The sequence below is a fragment of the Ambystoma mexicanum genome, chromosome 12 (genome assembly GCF_040938575.1).
Source record: "Ambystoma mexicanum isolate Mex_15411 chromosome 12, UKY_AmexF1_1, whole genome shotgun sequence".
Lineage (NCBI taxonomy): Eukaryota > Metazoa > Chordata > Amphibia > Caudata > Ambystomatidae > Ambystoma > Ambystoma mexicanum.
In genome coordinates this window covers 770,315,157-770,342,224 of record NC_090936.1, presented here as the reverse complement: position 1 = coordinate 770,342,224, position 27,068 = coordinate 770,315,157, and the positions used below count along the sequence as shown (strand labels likewise).

General features: G+C 46.9%; 1 protein-coding gene across 1 annotated transcript in view; it reads right to left on the bottom strand.

Annotated features, from left to right (window-relative positions):
* The window catches only part of ZDHHC17 (zinc finger DHHC-type palmitoyltransferase 17), a 1,301,491-nt gene that overhangs the window by 209,989 nt on the left and 1,064,434 nt on the right, over positions 1–27,068 (bottom strand). Inside the window, exon 14 of the mRNA XM_069629270.1 lies at positions 5,956–6,039. Within this exon, the coding sequence (XP_069485371.1) occupies positions 5,956–6,039 (84 nt within the window). The remainder of the gene's footprint in view (positions 1–5,955; positions 6,040–27,068) is intronic.

The window sequence follows — 27,068 nt, the reverse complement described above, 5'->3', positions numbered from 1 at the left end:
CAAAGTGCCTATTCTAAGAAAAACCTATTGGCAATCCTTACGCTAAATACAAAAGGCGTGTGGAATAGTGTTCACAAGAAAGAAAGTGTTCATAAATAAAAAGTCAGGATGTGGTAGTCGGGGTTCTCCTTTCCTCATGTTTTGAGCACAGCAAAAGGTGGGACTCCTGAGCACAGCACACTCTCGAGCTTTCCCAGCACGACATGACAGTTTTGCTTCACGTATCAGGACCATTCGGTGGTTAAGTCTCTTTTCTACAAAAAGCCTCTTGCCTGCAACAAACTGATGGGTTCCAAAAATAACAAACAAAAATAAGGTCTGTTCCAAATTTCTGCTGGGTGATGACTTCACCGTGGGTCCCCCTCTTCCAGGGGCAGACCCCTCCCGAATCTCTAACAGTATCGGGACCTTCGGGTTTATGTATCTTGTGGTTCCGAGGGTCTGATGAAACAAAGTCCTTTCTCGATTACACTCTGGGTGGTACTTTGTCACCCCTGGGTCCCCATCTTCTGGACCCGTCTTGAATGTTAGCCTCCCTCCGCCGGGTTCACTCTGGCTTGTATTCCAAGATAGTTTTGTAACCAATCTTCTATGTTACATTAAAAATTCTTAATGTCTTTTTAGACAGTTCATGGTGAGCCTCCCTTTCTTGGGTTCACTCTTGTCAGCACAAATGTTCACTGAGGCATCATACTCCCGCCCCTTTTTATCAGTATCCCTTCATCGGGTTCACAATTGCCAGTCTTCTCGCTCACCATAGAGGATTTGTTTCCTTTAGCTTTCAATTACTTGCCGGTCAAACACTTTCGACTGTACAGTGGATTTTGCTAAACCTCTGTAGGACCACTTTGACATTCTTCTTGCAGCGCTCACACAGCCTTCTGGTTCTTGTACGTTCAATGCAAAACAAAAGGGCGAGGGGATCAGCCAGAGTCTTTTACGCGAGCACCCACGTGGCGCCGGATTACTCTGCAGCTGGTCTTGAAGGTTTTGTTTGCCTCTTTTCTTCACCACTCGGTCTCCCATTGTCGGGCTCAGAACCGTCTTGAAGTTCCTCAAGGTTCTCCCTTGGCCGCCCTCTTACCCCTTTTTAGGTTCCCAAAGGCCTCCCTCTTCCGGGCTCAGACCCTGCTCACAAAAGTCACAACATTAACAAAAAATGTTTGGGTAGTCACAGAATCCACTGGTCCGATTTTGCTCCTACTTCATTGCTCCCCGAAATGGTAATTTATGTCATTGGGAGCTGCAGGAGCCAACAGGGGATGTTTGTAGGTGGTCAGGGTCTCTCCATCTGCCCCCAGAGACCTGTGTTCGCATGCCTTGCCCAGTGGAGGAGTTTAACTGTTGGTACCGCCAGGCAAACCTAGCTGTCCCTGGTCTTGCCTTCTGGAGGGACAGTTTCCTCCTCAACACTGCAATCTCCTCTCTGGTGGTAGAGCCAGTGTTGGGCAGTTTTCTCCTCCTCCTCCAGGTCTCCCAGGGTCTGTCCAGCTCACTAGGGCTCTCTACTGCTGTTCGGAACCTTCCAGCATCCCAGACTCGCTTACAATGCTGTTCCTGGCTGCTGCTTTTATACTCCCAGCTAGATTTAATTGGACTCAGGTGTGAATAGTAGTCCCTCCCTGCCCAACCTCATTATCGGGACAACATGAAGACTGCCCATAGGAATCCATTGCCCACTGATCCCTATGGGCCATCTTCATGACTCCCATCTGCCTCTTCCTCGTCCCAGTCCTTGTGGATTTCAATAGGGCAATGGGATTATGGGAGTTAACATGGAGATATCCCTTGGATGTTAGTTTACATCCCCTTTGATATTCTAAATGAAGGGGATTATGGGATCTGTAGTGTTGTGGATAGGCTAAATTTGTATTGGGTTTTAGAGGTAATTTTGAGTTCCCCTGTTTTCTGTCTTTTCCGTAAAGGAAAGTGCTTGGAGGGATGGGATTTTGGTGGCAATATCCCATAAAGACTGCTGGGATATCAGGTAGGGGTGCATCAGAAAAGAATGGGATACTGCGTCTCATTCTAGGGCACTCCTCTCACAGTCTCCAAGGACCCCCTTCCCAGGTGAACCTCCCCCGCTCGTCCACCCCAGGGATGGGATCCAAGAGCGATGGCCCTCCCCAGGCCACCTGAACAAAGGATCCCCGGGAATAACCTGGAAGAAATGCCTCAGGTTTATCATAGGAACCAGAGAACGGCACCTCAGCCCAAGGAACACGAGAGAGAGGCTCAAACACCAGGCAGGAGCCGCAAAGGACATGGGGGCCAGTGGGAGAGAATGGTGGACCCGCAAACTATAGGCCGAGCACTGAGAAGCCGGCCCCGGTTTACTGCAAAAGATCCAAGGAGTGCTTCAGAAAGCCAGTGAGTCCTGGAAAGAAAGAGAGGGACACCGGGGAGCTTAGGCAACAATGCCGAAGAACGCTAATTGATAAGTGAATGAAAACTTTTTTGGAAAGCAAAGCATGAGTGAGGTCAAGTTGGGGGTGGGAGAAAACCCCTCACCTCGTGAACTTTTGCAACATAGTAACAGTTACGAGTCTGGGTTACGAGTCTGGGACCCCTGACCAAAGTGAACAAGGTCCAAGTGAGGTTAAGGGGAGGGAAAGAAAAACCCTAACCTTGTGAACCTTTGCGAATACAAAGTGTGTGTAAAGTGCAACAGGTTAAAAGCACTAGCTGGAGAGTATTTCAGGCAAGCACAAGTCTGCAAGTCCACATTAAAATCCCTGGCTTGAGAGTACACCAGGCAAGCATCCGTGGGTGTAAAGTGCAATACATTCAAATTGTTGGCAGGAGAGTATAAAAGGCAAGCACAAGTCTGCAAGTGCTCTTTAAAAGCTCTGGCATGAGAGTACACCAGGAAAGCATAAGTCAGCAAGTGTGTGTAAAGTGCAATACATTAAAAGCAATGGCAGGAGTGTATACCAGGCAAGCACAAGCCTGCAAGTGCATGTTAAAAGCCCTGGCAGGAGAGTGTACCAGGCAAGCACAAGTCTAAGTGTATATAAAGTGATGCAGGTTAAAAGCACAAATCTGCAAGTGTGTATAAAGTGAAGCAGGTTAGAAGCCCTGGCAGGAGAGTATAACAGGCCAAAGCTCAAATAGTAGAGGACGTGGTACAGAAGTATATCAGGTAGAACCCAAAACAGAGTAAGGAGAGATTGAAGTGGACAAGAACCTGGCAAGGAAACACTAGGTTTTATGAATATAATAATTTTTTTGTATTTACCAAGGAACCTCCAAGGACGTTTTGTGCCTTATGGATTTGTGAGAAACCCTGAACAGCAACTTGGAAATGTGAACCTTATCCACTGGAAACCTTTGTATTGGAGTACCCTTATATTTCCTTTGAACTTGAACATGTGTGCACCTTTCAAGAATAAAGACATTACCCCTTTAAAAATTAGAGTTACTTTAGAATGGGAGGGCAAGGATAGGATTCCGGACACAGGACAGTTTTTCTTTGGACACCTTGACATTGGACAGACCCTTTGTTTTGTTTCTGGCAGGGAAATACATTTAGAAGTAGGGACAGTGAGGCATTTTCCAAACCCTTATTATTTAATAAGGGTCTATAAACACAAATATGACTGGGTCCGTGTCTCCTCCTGGCTCCTCACACTGGATTCAAAAGTAGTCCCTGGAATGTGGCTACTTTTCCTCAAAGCGGAAAAATAATGAGGTTTAGAAGAAGATCTGCCGGGTGGAAGAGACCTCTTGCGGTGCTTCTATTTCTTCTTGTTCTTGCGAACCAGGGATCATTCTTTGGGGCGAAATAAAGTGCCGGGCGACCTCAAATAAGTATATCGTCTTTGTCACTGTGTTTCACGAAGCACCTTGTTGTGCATCAAATGGCATGACCCCACAATCCTGCGTGTAATGCCCCTCATTAAGGCATTAAAGACAGATCCTGTGATGATCCGAGACCAACATTAGAACGCAGTAGAAAGCATGAAAAAAGCATGAACAAATGTTAGCCAAGGTCATCAGGTGCTGCACATCAATATACATCTGGCGCAACGTGATGTTTGGTGTATGCCACATAGAGGTGTCGAGCTGCAAAGCACCTCCTGGTGGCAGATGTTTCCCAAAAGTAGTTTCACTGGGGGCTAGATATCAACAAAGTGGAATCAAAGATGAGGAATCTGGGGGGCAGGAATCCATTAGCGAGAGGTGAAGAGAATTTGGAGTGACTGCATTCACTCCTCAAATGGGATCTTTTGTTATGCCATTTATCCCTTTTTGTGTCTTCCACCTGCGACAAGGGTTTCACCTCAGGCATGGGCTAATTTGTGGCCCTCTCTTCCAGAAAATATCCTGTGCTTTTGACTTAGACTGGCTGAGAGCCAACTTCACACTTGCTCCTGCAGTGCCTTTGGGTTCCAAGATTAGCAAGAACCATAATCAGAAGATCTGTGTGTCTGTAATGGACATTTTGAGCATGCAGTCCCTGCAGGGTCTAAAACTAAAGGTCTTAGCCGTGATATACAGGATGACGAGGTGGAAAAAAGCTTTAATCAGCTTAAGAAGTTGTTCCGATGCAGCATGCTGAGCATGGGGACAACAACGGAGATCATGCGTGTGGTGTGCTCTAGACATATATGTACTGGAGGTGGTAATCTGGAGATGTATAGTGGGCTTTAGAAGAGGGCTAACACCAAAGCACATTCTGCCCCATATTGAGAAAAGGTTTCAGATACCAGCTGCCGCTGCCAATTAAATATGTAAGATGAGAAATCTGTGCCTGAATACAAATCCATTTTAATAATTGTTTTCATTATGTTAAGGACCCATTTTTAGGAATGTCTTCTATGCGACTAGACGCCAGAGGTTTGTTCATCAAGTTTTTGATATATTCAGTAGTTAAAAGGAAAGATTCTTTATGCAGTTTTTGCTGGGGAAATGTATTTAGGTTTGACCTTACTTAGCAGTTATTTGCATTCAATATTGGTAAATGGGACAAAAGCATCACATTTAGTTGGTTATGACAATTAGTTCACAAATGCTCAGGAGAACTAGAGAACTGAAAATTACTTGTAAATCCAGGAAATCCCCATTGAATCGAGTCCTGCTAAGAAGAAATAAAATTTCAATCCTAAAATGGGTACAGCAACCTCACACCTAGTGCTGTTACAATAAGAAAAAAAATGCAAATAAAACTGCCAACAGCTAATGCAACAAAAATTAAATAGCAGTGAAATTGCTGGCACTGGCAACAGCTGCAGATACTACATGAATATGAAAAAGGCAGGGACAAAGAACAATTGTGTGTGTGTCTTCTAAATCATGTCACCATTGAACAAAAGGAGAAACATCTCTATTTGGACAGTCTTCCAACTGTAAAATGTCGACTCTAGATATCGGTATAAAGGAGTGTGGAGAAGCTACACATTATACTGTTCTAATTTGTGTGTAATGTAAATACTGTGGAAGAAACAAGAGTCTAAATAATACTGTAGTAGTCCAGAACTAATAAAGGAAATTGGTGTCCTCATTACTTCACATGGCTAGTACAATGGTTCAATGTAAAAAAAAAAAAAAGCCTATAGAGACTAGACACTGAAATACAACCCATGGCACATTACAACTGAACATTAACATCTAAAAACCTGGTGGAATGTTTAAATAGACAGTGAAGATGTAAGAACACAATCCCCAGATATCTAGGCTTTCACCTTCTTTGTATGTACTTAAATGAAAATGCTTTACTGTGTACTGCACTTAAATTAAGCAACTGCAAAGGCGTAAAATGTGGTGGTGCAAAGATACATTTATAAGCACTAGTCGGAAGAGCAAGTAATTGTAGAAATAATTGTATTTTGCTATCTGGGTTGTTAAAAAGTACCTACTCAAAATGCTTACAATGACAGAAAATAATGGTTTCTCGAAGACCAACAGTTGGAATAATAAAAGTCAAGAAATTAGATTGCAAATGATTATACTTACAACATATGCACCCATATATCATCCAACATATCATACACAGCAAAAAGAAAAGGTATCCTATGAAGTAGCGATGATTGCCTGCCCCTAAAAATAAAAACATGTTTTTCAATTTTGAAAAAGGAACTGGAACAGTATTAACAACATAAACATATGAAGTATTGCTGTTTGTCTCTATTATTCTAGTCTATTGCCATTTTCAAAACAGAAGGAAAACAGTAGAGGCAGTAATTGGGAATTCCCCTTTACTCCTCAAGTATACCTAAGGCGGACTAGAGAGACCTTGAACACAGGTGTCTTCGACAGATAGCTGACAGAGAATCTGTTGCAGTTAGAAAGTTCACATACACAACCCCAGGCAGCAGATGAGATAAAGAAACACTGCTTAACATTTAGGCGTCCCAGAGCGGCATGCGCACAAAGGACAAAACCATAGATGGACTGCGGCCCAGACTCTAAAGCAAAGCACAAGGCAGAGACTGGAATTAAGCATTTGCAATAGACAAGAATACGCACATTACAGCATTAAGTTAAAAGCACACAATCAGAAACAGGTGAACCATTTACCCCTTAACTTTCAAGGCATTTCACAAGGTTAGGAAGCAGCCATGACACTACTTCCCGACCGAAACACAGTGAGCTTACAAACTAAATCAGTAGAAAACTCCACTGATCTGGAGTTAAGCAGTGTGGGAGTGGTTACATACAATGGGAGGAGGGGCAGGACCAATTGGGGATGGAAGAAACTGGTAAGGCCGGGACCCAATCACACCATTACCCACTGTATAAAATGCCACCAGTCTCCATTAGAACTATGGGGTGGATATGTGAGAGTGACAGCGAGAGCACAAGAGCTGAAGTAGGTGGGACAGAGCCAGGGACCAAAAAAACACTATGTCTAGAGGATCAGTGATTCAGTACAGGACCAGCCACAGTACAAGGAATGTTGCTAAACTAGTCATGGGCGCTATATCCCCTTTAAATTGCTGACCTGTATATTACATAATCTTCATAAGCATTAGAAAAAAGCAGGATGGGGTTTAAAATAGAGTGGTAGGAGTAGGCCATTACCTTCATACAGAGAACCCTAAAAGTATCACCCAGGTTGTGGGAGAGAAAGTAAGCTCTAACTGGACCAAGCCATGTATGGAGGGAGGTTTATAGTCATAATGTCGACAAAAAAATGTCGACAGACAAAAATATCGAAAAAATAATGTCGAAAATAATAATGTCGACATTCTATACTTTTAATGTAAAAAGTCATAATGTCGAAAAAAAAATGTCGACATTTTTTTTTCGACAATATGACTATAAACCCTTAACACTATCAACACCTCACCCAACACCCTCCTGCAACCCCCCCCACACCCCACACCACCACCCTCCCACCCCTCATATGCAACACATTCTAATTATTTATATATTTATTTATTTATTTTTTCAATAAATAAATAACCAACAAAAAGTATCATTTACTATGGGGGGGTCCCCCCCCAACCCCCCCTCACCCAACACCCCCCTGCCACCCCACCACACCCCCTAACCACCCTCTCACCCCTCATACTCAACACAATCTAATTATTTATTTATTTATTTATTTATTTTTTCAATAAATAAATAACCAAAAAGAGTCTAATTTACTATGGGGGGGGCCCCCCCCCCAACCCCCCCTCACCCAACACCCCCCTGACACCCCCCCACACCCCCCCCAACCACCCTCTCACCCTCATTCCCAACACATAGTAATTATATATTTATTTATTTATTTATTATTCAATAAATAAATAAACAAATAAATAAAAAGAATATCATTTACTATGGGGATGTCCCCCCCAACCCCTCTCACCCAATACCCCCTGCCACCCCCCACCCCTCATACTCAACACATACAACACAACAATAAATATATATTTATTTATTTATACAACATTTCGAAAAAATGTCGACATTAATGTAAAATGTCGACATTTTTGTATGTCGACATTATTGATTTTCGACATTAATTTGTCGACATTTTGACTGTCGACATTATTGATGTCGACATTATGACTGCACACCATGGAGGGATGCCTGCAGGAGTTGCCCCAGACATGACAGCTAAAGGAGGCCACTAGGGCACATGACTAGTAGAGGCGCTGAGGAGAGAACAAGTCCAGTGACCACTGGGGGAGGGGGGGGGCTACGTGCCATTCCACAAGGCCACATGGCCAAGACACAGACACCAAACTAAAACCAGGGCCTCGGAAGACCAGACCCCACTGAACCCAGAGAATGGGTCCTTTAAGACGAGGTAACAGTATCTGAGATGGATGGGGATGCAGATCTTACTCAAACAGTGTTAGGGAGAATTCTCAAAATGCGCTAATTTCCCTTATATTTTGAGACCCGCAGAAACTTTGCTGGATTTCTAGGATTTGATTTTTTTACCTGGGTAGAGTGTGAGCCTTTTTCCCGCCAATCTTCCATGTATTTTGATGTTGTGTTCTTTGGTTGTGGAGTTTTAAAACAACTCCATAGGCATCTGTTTCTGTGTGTCACACAGCACCTTCAGTGTAGTGACACAGGGATGTCTTTTAGACTTCCCAATGTGTAAATACCTTCTCTGGGACAGACTACTGTCTCCCAGAGCATGTAAAGTTAAATTGACTTTACTAGTCTCTTTAAATTTACAGACCCAGCACACAATATCTTCCAATAGAGTGCTGGTGGGGTTGGGTATCTTCCCACGAGTCAAAACACTCATGTAACAGTCAAATGTTACCTTTTCCTACTTTAACTGGCTGGTGGCAGTGATTTAGATCAAACTAGCCTGATTTTTCCCCGACCACCAACAATGGTAGCTAAAAATCGGGTCAGCCATGTTTTTCAATATGGCACCCCAGACCCATCTGTAAAAACAGACTCTGGTCATCTTTTTTTCAACATTTCTTTTAGGAAAAGTCCTTCTTGTGTGTTTCTCTGTGCGCCAAACCAGGTTTGGTCCCTTTGTTGGCATTTGGTCGGCTTCAGTGCTGAAGCCCGCCTCTGGCGCCCGAATGTCTGAGGTGGACAGGATGTGAGGCAGGTGTCTGAAACTCCCTGCGCTTAGTCTCCTAGGAGAACTGAATGCACTCTGGCGTGGTTGGCCGGCTGGCTGTCTGGCAAGGACAGCCACCCTGCTGTGCAAGCGACAGCCAGGCTGAAATGAATGGGGGGAAAACTGGTTAAAAGCAGGTCTCTGGGACTTGAAAAGCAGAGTCGACCACTGGAACGAAAGAACCGAAGATGAGCTGAAGGAAGAGGACTGCTGCAGGTCCGAATTGCCTGAAACTCCATCAACAGAGAAGCCCTTCAAGGTTAACTTCTTCCGTCGACTTAGGTGGGAACAACCAACTCACAAGCCACCTGGACACCGTCCCCATCTGGTCGAATTTTCATGAGAGTGCTGTTGAAAATCGGATAGCCAGAGGGAAGGAAACCAGCTTGTGGACTTTAAGGCACTCACACCTTAAACCAACGTCTTGCTAAGCTTTTGGCCTCATCCCTGGGCCGTGCAGGAAACTCCCGACGTCCTCCTTGTCCCCACGACTGACGCTCAGGAAAAGCGAGATCTGCTCGAACTGACAGGAACAACTGCCTCAGCTACAGCTTTTCTTTATTAACAAGGTACTGTGCAAACGCGGTCCGGAAAACTTTTGGGCCATCGCAAAAAGTTTGTGGAACCTCTCTCAACTTCGAAGGCTTGACCGTCCCTAAACATTCGTCAAACTTTATGCCTAGCCAAATTCTTCTAAACTCTGTGGCAAAGACTTAACCGTTACTAGCAGAACGGTGCTATCCTATACAAAGACTCTGAACCATTGACTTTGGGCCAGGCCTACGAATGGAATTGCTGGTTGTAGTTAACTGAAACCCTTTGCTCTGCCTATGAATGTATTTGGGCTGTCTATTCTTATAACCTTGTCTTTTTTACCCCTTTATTAAGTATCTGAAGTGCCATTTTGCTCCCACTTCAGGGGAGCTAAATTTGTTCATTTACTTACCGGTTGTGGTTTATTAGTGTGTGATATTGAGCTGCTTTTGGTGGTGTAATGTTTTCAAACTGACTGTAAATAAATGTATATTCTTTTACCAAGAAACCTTGAGTGTTTGTTTGAATCACTGTATGGAACAAGTTACTTAACTGTAATTGTTGTTCTCCAGCATGGGTCTGGCATGGATTCACATGCTCATGAATAGTCCCTATCGTCAGGCTGGGAATCCTCGGTAAAGAAAAAATCAGTATCAGTTTGGTTACTACTAAGAAAGACAGATCAGAAACGAATCACTGATCTCTGGGTCATACTGCCCCCAGCCAATGACTGCCCTCTCCCTAAACCCCTCCCCTGGCAGCAATCCTCATATTTGGTAGCACGTAAAGTGGCAGTATGACCAAGTGAAGAGCCGCAGAGGGGATGGAGGGAGGGTTTGCATGTGAATCCATGCCAGACCCATGCTGGAGAACAACAGTTACAGGTAACTAACTTGTTCCTTCTCCAGCATGGGGTCTGGCATGGATTCACATGCTCATGAATATAAGAATACATAGCAGTATACACATGCACAACCACGGGAGGTGGCAACAGGCTCAACATTAAGCAATACAACAACTCAACATTAAGTATCTCTTACCTCCTCAACAGGCTCACCTTAAGCGAACAGGTTGCGCAGCACTGCTTGGCCGACCCTGGACTCCTCCCTGGAGTCCCGATCGACGCAGTAGAATCTTGTGACGGTGTGCATCGACATCCACATAGCAGCCCTGCAGATGTCCAGCAGGGGCACACCAGACAGGAACGCCGTGGTAGCAGTGATCGCTCTGGTCGAATGGGCTCTCGGACGGCCGGGCAGCGGTCGGTTTGCCAACCAGTGACAGTGCATGATGCAGCCGGAGAGCCATCTGGAAATGGAAGCCTTCGAGAGAGCCTTCCCTTGATTCACAGGTCCAAAGTTCACAAACAGCTGTGATGTCTTCCGAAAACTCTTTGTGGGGTCCACGTAGAACTTCAGCACTCTAGCTACGTCCAGCAAGTGCAGAGTCCTCTCGGCCTGCGACAAAGGCGACGGGAAGAAAACTGGCAACACCAAGGGCTCGTTGAGGTGGAAGTCCGACAGCACCTTGGGCATAAAGGAGGGGTGCGTCCTCAGCACCACCCTCGTGTCGGGAAAAGTCAAGTATGGAGGCTTGCAAGATAGGGCCTGGATCTCTCCCACTCGTCGTACGGAGGTGATGGCCACAAGAAATGCTGTCTTCCACGACAGGAACTTCAACAGCGCCGAATGCATAGGCTCGAATGGGGCCCCATGAGCCTGGTCAGCACCACGTTGAGCTCCCACGCCGGGGCAGAAGCGTTCACCGGCGGGAACGATCGGAATAGTCCCTTCATAAATTCCTTCACCAGGAGATGAGACCACAAGGATGCCCGTCCTGTAGTTCTGGTGTATCGGGAGATGGCAGCCAGATGTATCTTGATGGAGGCGTGAGCCAGTCCAGCTTTGGCCAGCGACAGTAGGTACGGCAATACTTGAGAGCCGTAATCGGCAGAGGGTTAATCTTCTGTGCACGGCACCAGACAGAGCACCTCTTCCACTTATGTCCATAGCACTTGAGAGTTGAGAACGCCCAGGCTTTTGCAAGAACCTCTCTGCAGTCAGCCGGGATATCGTATCCTCCAAACTCTAGTGCTGCAGGAGCCAAGCCTGCAAGTTCAGCGACTCCGGGTCGTGATGAAGAATGGCACCTACTTCTCTGGAGAGAAGATCTGCGTCCGTCGCCAGCTTGATAGGTGGGGACGTTGACAAGTCCAGAAGGTCCGGGAGCCGGATCTGTCTCGGCCACGCCGGTGTGACGAGGATCATCCTGCACCTGGACCTCTTGAGCTGGTTGACGAGACGGAGCAGCAACGGCAACGGAGGGAACGCGTACAGGAACAGGCCGTCCCAAGGGAACGAGAAAGCATCGCCCATGCTCCTCGGCTGTGAGAACCTGATGGCGAACCTCTGGCACTTGGAGTTCGTCGCCGTAGCGAACAGGTCGATCTGGGGTTTGCCCCATCGTTGAAAGAGCTGATCCACCTGGTCCTGGCGTAGTTCCCACACGTGGCACGAGCGCAGCTCCCTGCTGAGTGAGTCAGCGATGGTGTTTTTTATTCCTTCCAAGTGGAAGGGAACCAGAAACATCCCTTGGGCGACGGCCCAGTGCCACAGATCCTGGGCCTCCTTGGATAGGGCTGGAGATCTGGTGTCTCCCTGCTTCCGGATGTAGAACATCGTGGTGGTGTTGTCGGTGAAGATCCTCACCACTTTGTCCTTGAGGGATGGAAGGAACGATTTGAGGGCCCAGAACACGGCTCGTAGCTCCAGGATGTTGATGTGGAGAGACCTCTCCTCCGGGAGCCAGAGGCCTCTTGCGTGGAGATCTCCGGTGTGGGCCCCCCATCCCTCCAGGGAGGCGTCCGTCATCGCCGTATCCTGATAAGTCCGTGCCTGCCGTGAGGTTCGCACGGGTACCCCACCATAGAATCGCCCGACGGAACTCCTCGTCGAGCGGAATCCTGTCTCCGAAGCTGCCGCCGCTTGAATCCAGCGGGTGTCGAGGAACTTGTAGCGGACGCATCCGAAGTCTGCAAAGGGGCACAAGGTGGATGCATGAGGACATCATCCAGAGGAGGGACTTGATGGACCTCACCCTGGCCACATCCGTGGCTAACAGGTGCTGCACCTTGCCCAAAATGGCCTTCGTCCTTACTTTCGACGGAGATGCCAATCGCTCCAATGTATCGAGCTTCGCTCACAGAAACAGTGCCACCTGCGACAGAACCAGATGGGATTTGGGGTAGTTGATAGCGAATCCCAGTTCCGTGAGCAGGTGGACGGTCCTCGCTGTGTGTTCGACGGCGAGTTCTCTAGACCTTGCACGGATTAGCCAGTCGTCCAGGTAGGGGTAGACGTGGATCCCCCTGCAGGCGCAGCCGCGCCGCCACTGGTGCGAGGCACTGGGTGAACACCCTGGGTGCCGACTTTAATCCGAACGGCACGGCTCTCAATTGGTAGTGACGCCCCTGGACTACGAATCTGAGGAACTCTGTGTCCTCTTAGAATGGGGATGTGGAAGTAAGCATCCTCCAGGTCCAACGACGATAGGAAGTTGCCCTCCTCCAGCTGTCTCAGCACATGCTGGAGGGTGACCATCCTGAATTTCTATACCTTGATGTACTTGTTTAACTGACGCAGGTCCAGGATGGGGCGCCAACCGCCTGTCTTCTTTCTGACGAGGAAGTACCTTGAGTATACTCTGGAGCCACAGAGCCTCTTGGGGACGAGCTCGATGGCACCTTTCTTGAGCATCGCCCTAACCTCCAACAGCAGTTGAGGGACGTGATTCTCCTTCCTGGCCACGGGAGGAATGCGAGGACACTACTTTTGAAATTCTAGCGAGTGTCCGCGGGCCAGGGTGTCCAGCACCCAACGGTCGGTGGAGATGGACTCCCACACGTTGACGAACTTCGTCAGCTGGCTCCCACCGGGGGGGCCCAACGCTACGGCCGGTTCAGTCCTGCTAGGAAGAGGCCTTGCCGCCTTGGCCTCCTGGACGACGGCAGCGAGACCCTCCTTGCTTGCCGCGACCTCTGTAGGCCTCCTGGGACGAGGAGCAGGCCGCCTGGCGGTACGTAGAAGAGCCACCGCTGGATCCCTTGGAGGCTCCCGGTCTGTCTCGGAGCGCCGAAAGGGCCGCCGTTGCTGAAGGACTCCTAGGGCTCGGGCTGTCTGTGTCGGTCTTGATGGCCTGGAGGGACTCATCCACCGTCTTCCCAAACAGGTTGTTGCCGTCGAGCGGCATATTCAATACTGTGGTCTGGACGTCCTGGTGAAAGTCCGTTGCCTAGAGCCATCCTCGTCGTCGAAGGCAAACCCGGTTGCCCAGCTAGCGAAATCCGGTCTCGGCAATGTCCGTTGCCACCGTTATGACGTGATCCGACGCCACCTCACCTTCCTGCAGAATCTGTAGGGCCTCCGCCCTCTTGTCGTCGGTAGGAAGTCTAGCAGGGGAGCTATCTTGAACCAGAGCTCCCTGTCGTAACGGGCCACAATCGCTAAGGCATTGGCCGCCATAATCGTCGTCACCGCCGAGATGACTCGTCGTCCCATGGAGTCCAACTTCTTGTCCTCACTGTCTGGCGGGGAAGTGGAAGTTGAAGCCGCCGCACCCGCCGCTTTCTTCTTGGCCGCTGCCGAGACAACCAAATCCGGCGTAGGCTGGGCCCTGAGACACAAGGGGGGGCGTTGGGGACCCGGTACTTCTTCTCGTACCTGTCCCTTTTGGCGGGTGTCGTGGAAGGGTTCTTCAGGATAGCCAGCCCTTCTTCCCAGATGTCGTTTGAGCAACGGTACCGCGAGGACCGTCTTTCTCTTGGCCTCCCGTTGTTGGTAAAGAAAGCCTTCCCTTTTCTTTTCTTCAGGGCAGAGCTGGAAGAGCTCGGGTGCCCTGGCTATCATGGCGTGGAAAGAGCCAATTTCGTCGGGCGGAGAGGCCCGAGGGGGGGGGTGATGAAGGAATGTCCGTTGTATCATCGCCACCGTCGTCGTCCGTCCCCGTCGCTGTATCCGTCGGCGTATAATCCCGAGGGGCCGGCAAGGGGGATGAGGGGTCCACAGGCCTTGTGGGCACGAAGGGCGGTGCGGGGTGGACTCTCCTCCGCTTGTTCGGAGGGCTTCCCGATGGTCCAGGTACTGGATTCTCCGTCGGGGTCCGTGGTAACCTCGTCCTCATCTCAGTACATAAGGATTGGATCGCCAACAAAATGGCCACCAAGCTATCCTGGGGCTCGGGCAATGGCTGCGACGGACGGGATGGCTGCTCCACTGGGCCCTCGTCGTCGCCATCATCGCTATCTTCGATCACATCAGCAGGAACCTTCCCCTGGGATCGAACCTTCTCGAACCTCTCGTTGAGGCCTTTCACCGTTTCCACCAGATCCTCCTCAGAGGCTGTATCCGAGTCCGTAATGGCCACTGGCCCCCCCCTTTTTTTCCACCGGGGTCTTCACTGGGGTCTTAACGATGGGCTGGAAAGAGGATTCCCTCCGCGGTGGCAGGGAAACTCTGGGCCCCGAGGCCGCCTCCACTGGCGTAGTCTCTGCCGGCTTCGCCAGGGCTGCTGCGACAACCTTGATAGAGGCCTTTGTCAGTTGGATCCGGGCCCTCACCACTTTAGGTGCGTCCTGGGCCTTCGCTTGGGGGGTGGGGGGGTCATCGCCTCGCTCCCCCTCGGCTCCCTTCGAGATCGACCGGGGCCTCTCCAGAAGCTTACCCGGGTTCTCGGACTTCCTCTTCCCCGAACCAGAATGCTGGCTTGTGGTTGATCGTGCCGGGGAAGTCCCGCCCTGCTTGGCAGCCGAAGAGCCCGACCTTTCGGCGCTCCCGGTGCCCGCAGACTCACGGTGCTTGGCCTTCTGTTGGGCCCCAGTCACTGGGGCGCCCTCACAGGACTTAGAAGACCGCTCAGACTTTTTCTTCGCCTTCTCACCTGCTGTGTCCTTCTGCAGCCAGGCAGCGAGGCGGGAACGACGATCTTGCTTGGTCCGTTCCGATAGGTTCTTGCAGAACGCACAGTCCTTCTCCACGTGCGTTGTGTCCTCATGAAGGCAGTAGAGACATCTCGAATGCTCGTCCCCCTTGAAAACATTTTGCAATCTGCATCCCGGGCAGCTCCTGAACAGCTTGGATCCGGGCGTCGAGCTTCCCTTGTCCTGGGCCATGTCCGTTGAGGTAGTTCTCAGATCTTCTGGAATCCTCCAAGAAGAGTAACTCGATGAAAACTTCACCCTTGAGGGGCGTAGAAGAACTCTGAAACGGGTCCCCGTTATCAGAAGTAGAAACGGTGGAGCTTGAGGCTCCATTAAACCGAAAAAATGAGAAAATCTCCAGAAAAAGCACGACAACGCAGTAAAAGCTCGAGAGATAAAGCACGAGGACTCCAAACACTTGAACGTGCGGTAAAAATCTGAGGATGGCTGCCAGGGGAGGGGCTTAGGGAGAGGGCAGTCATTGGCTGGGGGCAGTATGACCCATTGATCAGTGATTGGTTACTACTAAGAAAGACAGATCAGAAACGAAACAGATACAGATTTTTTCTTTACCAAGGATTCCCAGCCTGACGACGGGGAATATTCATGAGCATGAGCATGTGAATCCATGCCAGACCCCATGCTGGAGAATAATTGGTCCTTTGTGCAACTTGTTCTACTGCTCACTTAAACTCTTGAGATAAGTCTGGCTGCTCAGCCATCGCTACCACTTTACTGTGTAGTACAGGCTTGTACCAAAGGTGAAATTGTGCTTACACTTGTAGTATTAATTGCATGCAGTGTTCCCAAAGGGTACTGCATGTGACTCTGCCTAACACTGGTGTACAGCGGTGACGATAAAGTATACTTGTTACATTTAGCGTGCTACAATAATCAGACAAACTCAAGAAGTTAGCAAAAGGGTAAGCTGTTTCAACAACAAGTCTTTAAAACAGGGAGTACACCGGACATCAACGGACGTGGCACAGACTTATCTCGAAGCATTTCATTAAAGAGAAAAACACAAAAACACACTTACAGTAAGAAACGCAGCATGAGTGACGTCCGGATACGTGGCAAAATAAGAAAACCTACTTCGGATCAGGGTTGGTCAACATGGAACATCTACATGTACTTTATATGGGCTACAGGGATGGTATAGGATCTCTAAGGTCAGGTGGTCAACTAAGTCCATCTCAAGTGCAAGCCATCTTCCATGTCATGAAAAATTACAACATACTATGGGCTTCGCAAACTATAAGGCTCCTTAATACATGTCCCTCTACAATTGGTTGGCACATTAGTACCCTTCTGAAAGCTCCCACACGCTAGTAGCATGCCACTGGGACTACATTAGCTCAACATCCATCATCACTCCTGTGGTTTGTTATTCAATTAATACATTTGAACTTGGCCTTGTAGAGGAGAACTGCACCTGGGAATAAGAGGGAGTGAAGTATGGCCTTATCTTCTGGTCTCGGTGTAGCTTGACCCAAAGTCTATTCTCATCCGAGCACGTGACTGGAGGCCATGTTTTCGAGCTCTTCGTTGTATTTTAATACCATTAAATTAAGAAATCTTGGCACCCTCAATGGTTTTCATTACAGCTCAAACGGAAGCTAAGCTTGCTTCTCATGTTTTTGTATCTGGCACATGGTTAGGCTCTCGGCAGCCTCAACTCTTGACACTGGGCCAGGCAAGCCTTTCTCGAATCTTCCCTAGTCGTCAGCTGCTATTCTGCTGCGCCCCACTTCCAATTCTTCCATTTTCACGGTCTAAGTTTGCTAAAGTGTGTTGTGGAACATCCAGATTCTATGCATTCCTATGTATATATATTGGCGCATCGCCACTATCTATTCACTACGTAGCCAGCCTTACGATTACTTCGTCTACTTGCGTTAATGCGTCTGTACAATTGTGAAATGGTTTTGCATTTTCTCCGGTGCTTCTTCGCACATGCAATCTTCACCTCAAGGGCAAAATGTTACATACTTCATTACTTCGCCATCAGGGTCTACATCTTTACTTCATTCATCTCTCTTCTGTGTGGGTCACCTCAACTTCATGTGACGTCACAAGTTCTTTCATCCATTTTCCCACTTCTTCTGGAACTTCCTTACAGAAGATCCCCATTTCTTTATGGATACATGTAGTGTTTTCTGAATAGATACCTTGTTTCAAGGGCTTTTCACGGTATTGGCATTCTCACTGGTACTGCACATGTCGCAATTTCTGGCTGCCAACATATAGGCAGAAGAGGGGCGGAACTTCAGGTAGAGTTACTTGGCTCCTCCTCTGCACTCCCCCCTCTGGGCGATTCACAGACCACTCTCCCATCACTCTTCACATCTAGACATCCACGTCTGAAGAAATGTTTCTTTGGAGTCCATATCTTTATCACTCCCTTCAGGCATCCTGCTGATTTAACATGCTCATCAATATTCTAGGTCATAAATCTGCACTGTCCATTAGGACTGCAGTAGATCCATCTTCCCACATACTTCTTGTGGTTCCTTGGATACAGGAATTTTATTCCCTCAGGTGCATGAATACTAGCGTTTACATAGTCTCCGATTTCCTCCTCTGTCAGCTCTGGGTTTGAATCCAGATTCAACATCAATCATAATCTTCATTCCTGTTGCTTTCTTTGCAGTCTTTTTGCACTGTAGGATTATAATCCTAACCACACAGAATCCAAACATGATCATCACTAACAGGGCTCCAAGGAAATTGAAAATGTTCGCCATCCTTTGTGGAACCCATGAGAAGATTGACACAAACCAGTCGTCATCAGCAATATCTTACACTTCATCTTCCATCTTGACGCGCAAGGTTTGTCAACACCATTATGGCCTCTGTCAACCTGCCATTCTCGTCATCATGAGAAGGTATGAATGTGCAATATGATTCTCCAATGTTGGCACAAACACCTCCATCCATAGTTGTAATCATGTCCAGAACATATCTATTCTGAAGAGTCATAAGTTGTATGGCTCTCAGCTCTTCCTCGAAAGCATTGAATCCCTTTATCGTAGTGTTGATTGTCTGCAAAAGCTCCCATCTGGTTATTTGTAACCATTTGGCATTCGCCATCGTCTGGATTCCTGGCATGAAGATAATTGTAAAAACTGAAGCAGTCTTGCTTAATAGTCTGTGTTCATATGGGATAGCATCAAAAGCTTCTACTGATTTAGCTGAAAAATAATTTCCCCTCTTCATTTGATCAAGAAGTTCAACAGATCTCTTCTTTCTCAGGTGAGCATCTGCTTTTGGAAACTCACCAGTGTTCAGGCCACTCTTTGGAATCACTAATGCTGGAACATGGATAATCACCATAGAACCCAGTCTTCCCCATCTCTGGGCAGCTACATATATGCTCTGGATCCACAGGCCCAGTAGTGGTCCAATATCACTACGGTCCCATCCTTCATTTTTGGCACGTCAAGAATTTGCCCACATTGTTGATTTTCTCCAACTTTTCTTGTGCCATTATTTGACGCACAGTTCTGCACTGGCCAAAGGCACCATCTGCAACAGGCCGCCTCTCTCTTCAACCCACGTTAGCAACTTTGCAAGCCTCGGTCAGAGAGGTTTGCATCCTTTTTCCACACATTCTATAAATGTTTTATGGTGTCCAGTTACTGCCACAGCTCTGCATACAACTATGCCTTCTTCCCAGCCATTTGGAGAAAGTATTGTCCCCAGATCTGCATCTGTCCTCTTTCCTTGCTTCTTCGTATTTCTTCATCCGTTTTTCCTTGGCAATTGAGCTTCTTATTTATCTCCCAGCGGATTCCTGCTCCTTTCATGTCTGGCTGTTCATATCTTATCACATGATCTCTGGTGTGTGCTCTTGCTCTTGTCTTCAAATCTTGAACATAGTCGTCTTCTTCTGGAGCTGTTGATTCAGTTGCCCAGACCAAAAATGCTGTTTGACCCTGGAGTTGACCTCTTGTATGACAGAGTGCAAGGTGAGTCAAGCAATGAGCTGTTTGAACATCTAGCACTATAGCTATGCATATTTTAAGATTTTCCCATAGCATAAGGTATGAGAGCACAAACATAATCCTCCTCAGAGGTTCTCTTTCCAACCTCTTTCATGTGTTAATACCACATGTTGTTCCCCATATGTGCTGTGCTGTCCAAATATTCATTTAATTCATTATCGTCTTCCCTTGCACTCCTCTTGGGTCTCTTTCTTGCTCGGTGAGCTCTCAATCATCTCATTTAATACATCAGTATACATTCTTCCTACTGGGGGAAATTATAGGAACACTTGTCAGAGAAATGGGTGATCTTTCGTGCGTCACTGGTGTAGGGACAATCACATATGGCCTTGGCTTCCTTACAACCTCTAACTCTGCATAGGTCACTGGAGTGGGAAGAATCAAAGGGAATTCTATCCTTTTAGAACCAACAAGATATGCAGCATTAATCAGCAAGAATAGGAAAACAACAGGTGCCGTGCATATATAAATTATGCACCAGTACATAAAGCCCCACACCACTGATATCTCTCCACACATAGTTGAGTTTGCTCACTCTCTGGAAACGCATCAAGCTCAATAAATCTCATTGTGCCTGTGTACTTATTTTTTAAGGAAGGATAAAACCTTTTCAATCAGGCAGCCCCGTTAAATGCTCAGGAAGCTGCCGAATCTGCTCTGCTGCCAGTAATCTTCTAATCGCAGGACCATTTTTAGGATCCTGCACAAAAGCACGCATGTCAGTGCTGTGCCCAACAAGAGCACGATAAACTCAGAGTATAAAAACAAAAACAGCAAGGAGAAGTTTAAGGACATCAACATCAGATAGGACCATTTATGCGTCCAAAGAGAAACTGAGAAACGAAACTGGGAACTGCTCCCTTTTCCAATCATCAAAAAGGAAGTCTAGATCGGACATTTTTCATTTACTTCAATACTTCCTAGGGTCCAATGTCAACAAGCTCCTGTGGCTCAAGAACAATAACTTTCTCACTTCCTTCTGAAATATCTCTAAGGAGTGGTCCAGGGGAGCCACAGTCCAAAAGCACACTTGCATTTATTTGCTCTACAATCTTTGCGCCCTCCCTCATCATCATCAGTCGAGTCTGCATGCGCTGAACTGCTTCTTTTTTACTTGCTTCCGAGTTGGGTGGGGGTGTTCCGTCTCACCAGTATATGACGTCACGTCATTCAGGTGAATGCAGGCATGCCTTCCCTAAATTTTTACTGCTGATGGAATAATGTCCTCCATTATAAAAGGACCACTAAAACGGGGCTCATGCCACTTCCTTGTGAAATTGCAGATCAATATGAGATCTACATTAAATAGTTTAGGAACAGGTAGTTCTTGGTGTCCGGTTGCTGAATGGTCTTCATCTGTGTCCTGAGACCAGCACCCCTTACTCCCGAGTTGATCTGAAATGACAGATACTAGCGGACATGCATGTTAAATACGCATGTAGCTCATTTCCTAACAGTTCTGCAGTTGTCTGTACAACACTCCTAGTCCTCGATGGAGGAGTTGGAGGCATCCTCATTCACTTCCCTGTTACTAATTCAAGGGGTGTGAGGTGGTTGTGGTCCGACCCGGGCTGATTTCACAATGCATATAATGCAAGAGGCAGACAATACAGCCACCCCTTCTTCAGTGTCAATTTCAATTTGGCGATTCTCTCTTTGAGAAGGCCATAGAGTCACTCACATATCCCGTCCGCTTGCGGCTGAGAAGTAGAAGAAAACGTATATAGACTCATTTGCTCAAACACTTCATTCACAAAATGGGGCCCATTGTCGGATCTCAGCACCTCACATACTCCCCATCTAGGAAATACCTCTCGGACTAAAAACTTTGCAGTGCAAGTGGCATCAGGATGTGTGCATGAACCAGCTTCAATCTCTCTCAAAAAAGGGCACACTATCAATGCCTATAACCACTACATACCTGCAGCATATCAACATAGTCAATATGTAAATGGTGAAATGGACCATTTGGTCTAGGAATCACTCCTTTAATTGTTTGCAGTGTGTGCCCAGCAGTAAACTTTTGACATACGATGCAATTTACTACATAAAATGCAACATGTTCTAACAGGTTCGGTATGAAGCAGTCTTCTGCAATAGCTTTAGCGAGACTCTCCCTAGTTACATGCGCCGGATAGTGTAGCTGTTCGAACGTTACTCATAATAAGGCTAAAGGCATCAATGCTTTACCAGTGCCGTCCTGTCACCACAATGCCTCAGAGGGGGATAAAGAACACCCCCTCCGTGTCCACAGCTCTTTTTCTTCCTGTGGAGCACTACCTTGAACTTTAATCAATTGCATTCTTGACAAATTATTAAATCCTTCATTTGCAATCATAATTGTAACCACTTTTTCCTTTCACATGAGGGGTATCAAAGCTAGAAATTTCCGGTGAATATGCAAGCCTTTTGGCCTCTTCATCTGCAGCTTGGTTTCCGCGTGAAATAAGTCAGTTCTCTTAGTATGTGCTGCACACTTAACTATCGCGACGGCTACTGGGAGTTGCAGTGCCTTCATAAGCCTAGCCAATAATGCTGCGTGTTACACTGGAGTGCTGTCTGTTCTGAGGTAGCCCCTCCTTTTCTAACGTGCTAGCCCTGCGTGTACGGTTGACATCACGTAGATGGAGCCACTGTCACTTCCTGCTCTGCTTGATTCTCGAGCACGACAATAAGCGCCACCAATTCTGCAGCCTGTGCTGAAAAATGAGACGGTAGTCTTGTACGTGCTACCACTTCAAATTCCCCATTAGCTCTGTGCCTTACCACAGCTGAACCCGAATGCCTTTTCTCCATCAGTTTGATCAATTTGGGAAGACCCGTCAATAAAGAGAACCTCCCCCGCTAGAGCATTCTTCTTCACCCTCGGGATTTCATAATATAATTCCTCATAGATCAAGCAATCGTCCACTTGCTAGTCGTCTGTCACAGGTCCTTCTACAAACGTGGCAGGGTTCACTAATTTACACCCGACTATTTTAATTGCTGGATTTGATAGAACTTCCTCGTATGCTGAGGCTCTCTGGGACGTCAGTGTACCCTTAGGTTTCTCCAAAACAGCAAACAAAGCATGCTCAACAAACAACGTCATGGAACACCCCATCACAATGCTTGCAGACTTTTCAATAACGAACGCGGCTGCTGCCAGCGATTGTTCGCAAGGGAAGTGTCCTCTCAAACTGGATCTAAAATCCCACTATAATATGCCAAAGGTTTATACCCAAGTGTAGTTCTATGTGCAAGCACTGCTGTCATAACTGTTCCATTTGTGTGCAAGAATAAAAAAAACTCCTTAGAATAATTGGGAATTCCTAAAACTGGAGCTGTACAAATTGCTTTTTTCAATTCTTCAAACCCTTCCTCCATTTCCCTCAGTCCATTTTATTTTCTCATTATTCACCTGGGCTTTCTTTAAAGCCTGCAAGAGGTCTCGTGTATAAACGATAATCAAATACCCATGCTCTAACATAGTTACACAATCCCAAAAACTGCTGTATTTGCTTTATTGTGTGCGGTTTTGATGTTTTCATAATCGCCTCAGCTTTTTCATGTGTAACCTTTCCTTCTTGTGAAATCAACTGACCTATGTACAGTACCTTTTTCTGGCGATATTGTAACTTCTTCTTTCTACCTTATATGCCTGGTCTGCCAAAATAGTCATCAATCGGTCTGAATTTTGCCTGCACTCATCTTCTGTCGTGCTACAAACTAAAATATCATCTACGTACTGCAGTACAACGCTTGGCAAATCAATATTGCTTAGGTCCATCTGTAGGAATCTATTAAAGATAGATGGGGACTTGCAGTACCCCTGTGGCAAACAAGTACTCTTCAGCTTAGTCTGATGGAACATAAATAATGCGACGTCTTGAGAGCCCTTACACAACAGGATTGAGAAAAACACATTTTTCAAGTCAATCACCATGAAATGTCGGGCCTCTGTGGGAATACTACATAAAAATCACTGCAGGATTCGTAACTAAAGGAAATTCTGCCTCTACAATCTGGTTAATAGGCCTCACGTCCTGAACGCCAAAACCCCCCCTTCCAATTTTTCACAGGATACAATGCAGTATTACACAGTGACTCTGATGTCACCAAAATGCCTTGTTCCATCATAGCCGATCAAGTCTTAAAAATACCCTCATCTGACTCAAGATATTGGATACTGCCTTGCTCGAGGTAAAATTGCTCCTGGTTTCAACTTAATCTGAACTTCTCCCACTCCCTCAATAGGCCTACGTCATAATGACCTGTAGTCCATAAAGTCGTCGGTACCTTCTCCATGTCCTTCATCAAAAAATGCGGAGTGCTGCCGCACAATAACCATTCGCTGTGGGATTTTCCTTCTCTCTATTCTGACCCATTATGTAATACTCATCTCAAATATTACATCATCTGATGGATCACCCCTAAACATATACTCCTCAGTGACGTCAGTCAATCTATACCCTTCCCCAATAGCAATACTGTTCTCCATGGTCTGCCTACAGCATCAAATCCTTCAAGCATGGCTAATTCCCCTCGCACTATAGCTGCCTACAACTGCAGGGGAAAAAATATGTCTCCCCTCTTCGTCCATAGGTATCTGTGGCCTGAACAAAAATTCATCAGGTATTCTCAATCTTTCATACAAAGCCAGGTAACCAAGTTAACAAAATACGTATGATATGATATGATATGATATGGTATTTGTAACGCGCCAATACACAAGTGTTTCAAGGCGCGACGAGGCAGGGAGGGAGGGAAACAAGGGGAAGACAGACAAACGATCCTACTAGGCCAGGTGTCATTCAGATCGCGCAAGTGCAGAGGTAAGGGGAAAAGGAGGAAGTGCAGGGGGAGGAGGTGGGGGGGAAGTGCAGTACAAGGTAAGTAGCGTCAAAAATAATAAATAATAAATAAAAAGGGCCAGCTGGTGGCAAGTGCGAGGTAAGTGCAGAGCAAGTGCTGGGAAGGGGGCTGTAGGGATACAGTGACAGTCCCACAGTGCAGGGGGAGCCAGGGAGGCAGTGCAAGTGGAGAGTGGCTGGGCCCTGGACCGAGGTTGCTGAGAGTGGCCCAGATGCAGGTTTAGTGCTGAATTCAGTGGGGAGTTAAGCAGGATTAGCAGGGGAGAGGGAGAGAGAAGGCAGAAGCGAAGAGGAAGGTTTTGAGGTGCTTCCGGAACCGGAGATGGTTCTCCTCAAGTTTCAGGGAGGCAGGAAGGCTGTTCCAGAGGGAGGCCCCTGCTGCGGAGAGAGATCTACCCCCAGCTCGTTGCTTCGAGAAGCGGCTGACCATGAGGGAGTTGGAGACGGATGAGCGAAGGGCTCGTGAAGGAAGATATTTAGGAAGAGAGAGTTGAAGGTATTTACGTACCCCATAAAGAAACACTTCTGGCTCTAATGGCACTCCTCGTAGAGTATCAGCCCTGTAAAAGCCATAATAAATTCACCCACGTTTAAATAGTGTATCCCTGGAGTGGAGCACACTATTCCCTCATTAGTGAAGGAAATTGTCATTTAATTTCATCATTACATCTCTGCCCAGAATATTAACTGGCGTCTGCCTTCAATAAAATAAAGGTACAGACATCTCACATTCTCCTATAGAGACTGGTAGTTCATTAGTAAAATTAACTCTACTTGTAGCTCCAGAGAAGACTTGAGCATTCATGGCATTTCCTGATAACGAAAACATTCTCTCTCATATACATGAGCGAGTTGCTCCAGTGTCGACTAAAAAAGAAAAGGAATTGCCTCCTATGGTAACATCGACCCTTGGTTCCTCTTGAGGATTTGGTGTCACCTATAGTACTGAACACATGAGGTCACCCTGTGAGCTGTCCTATTGTGGGTACATGCTTATTCCCGTGCCCGTGAAAGGACTTACTCCTGCAATAGTGACACCCCCTACTCTAGGAGTCAACAACTGTCCCGTGTTTGCACTCTGCTGTATCTGCATGGGTGCATGCTGCGATTGTCCTTGCAACGGATTTAATGGTTCTTGCTGTGGTTGCAAAGCCTGTTGCGTTTGCGGTACTTGGGCTTGATGCACTGTCTGATCTTGGCCAAACCTGTCCCTACCTTGTGGGCTATATGCTGTCCCCCATCTTGAGGATTGCCATTCTGTACATACCCTTGGCTGCCACATGTTCGCGCAATATGCCCTGTCATACCACATTTCCAACATATAGGAGGGAATCTCCTCAATTACCCTCCCTGCAAATTTTGGTGATCATTCTGCAGGTTCTGAAACCCACCTTGGTTATTTGGAAAATCACCCTGATAATTCTGAAAACCACCTCTTCCCTCTAAAGCCTGTACCTCTACCGCTCGTCACAAACCCATTTCCTCCTTGATCAAACTGGCGTTGATCATTTGCCTGTTGGACACCTGCTATTTGCTGTGTTCCCAATCCCTCTTCGCTTGTCTCTAATGCTCCTTCTATAGCATACTTTGATAATTTCTTCTGGACTAACTTCACTTCCTCAAGTTTCCTAGCATCCTACCTCTTCTTATTTTTCTCTTGCAGCAATCGGCAATGATGCACGATAATTAGCTGTATTTCTGCCCATGGTTTTGCTTCCATTCACACCAGCTTCTTGAGGGGTCTCTGTACCTGTTCTGGCCACCCAAACACAAAATGTGGTAAAATACTGGCACAGATGTCCCCCCAAGGCTCTCGGGTTTCCAAGGTCCACCGTTCCTGAAAATTCTGAATATAAGCAAGCAAATCTTCATTTTCTTGCATCTTATATGCCATAATTGCACCCATATCTGACGTGTCAGGATATGCTTTCCAGACAGCCGCCCTACAATTATTAAATGGCGCTCCATCATGAGCCGTGTTCTGTGCTGTGACACTCGAATATCCTGCTCTCGTCCATATATTATGAGCTCTTTCCCCAAGAATGGCTGCAAGAAGGCCTTTAATGTCCCCTATAGCTAAAGTGTTTTCTCCAGTCATCTTTTCTAACTCATAAATCAATTTCCCTGCACCCGCCGTTAAGCTGAGGAGTTTACATCTTAAATTGTCCTTGTCCATCTGGGGCCAAGGAATATACTGCAGTCTTGCCCCTCCTTTCTCTAGTAGGGGGAATCGCGTAAACCTAAATCCGCTCCCATCGTCTGCCTACTCGTAGTAGGAACAATAGTCTCAAACTGCTCACATATGGTGACGATTCTCCTCTTTCACTGTGTGAATTCCCTTGAGGTCGATCTGGGTACGCCATAGGATCCGGCATCCTATCTTTAGGTTGGTCTAAATCCAACCACCTTACTTCCTTATCTGTCTGCAGACATCCCTCAGGACCAAAAGCACTTTCTGCCTCTTCCCCATGGGAAGTTTCTGTTTCTTCGTTTGATATGTCTAGTCCCCAACTAGTGTGGCTTTTGTCTTTTTCATCTCTGTTTAACATTAGCCTGTCCAAAGACAAGGCTCTATGCTCGAGACTCAACAGGCTTCCTTCCTTGCCTCGTGACTGGGCACCAGTGAGTTGATCTTCCTTTCCTTCGACTCATTTTTTGGCCTCATCTCCTGA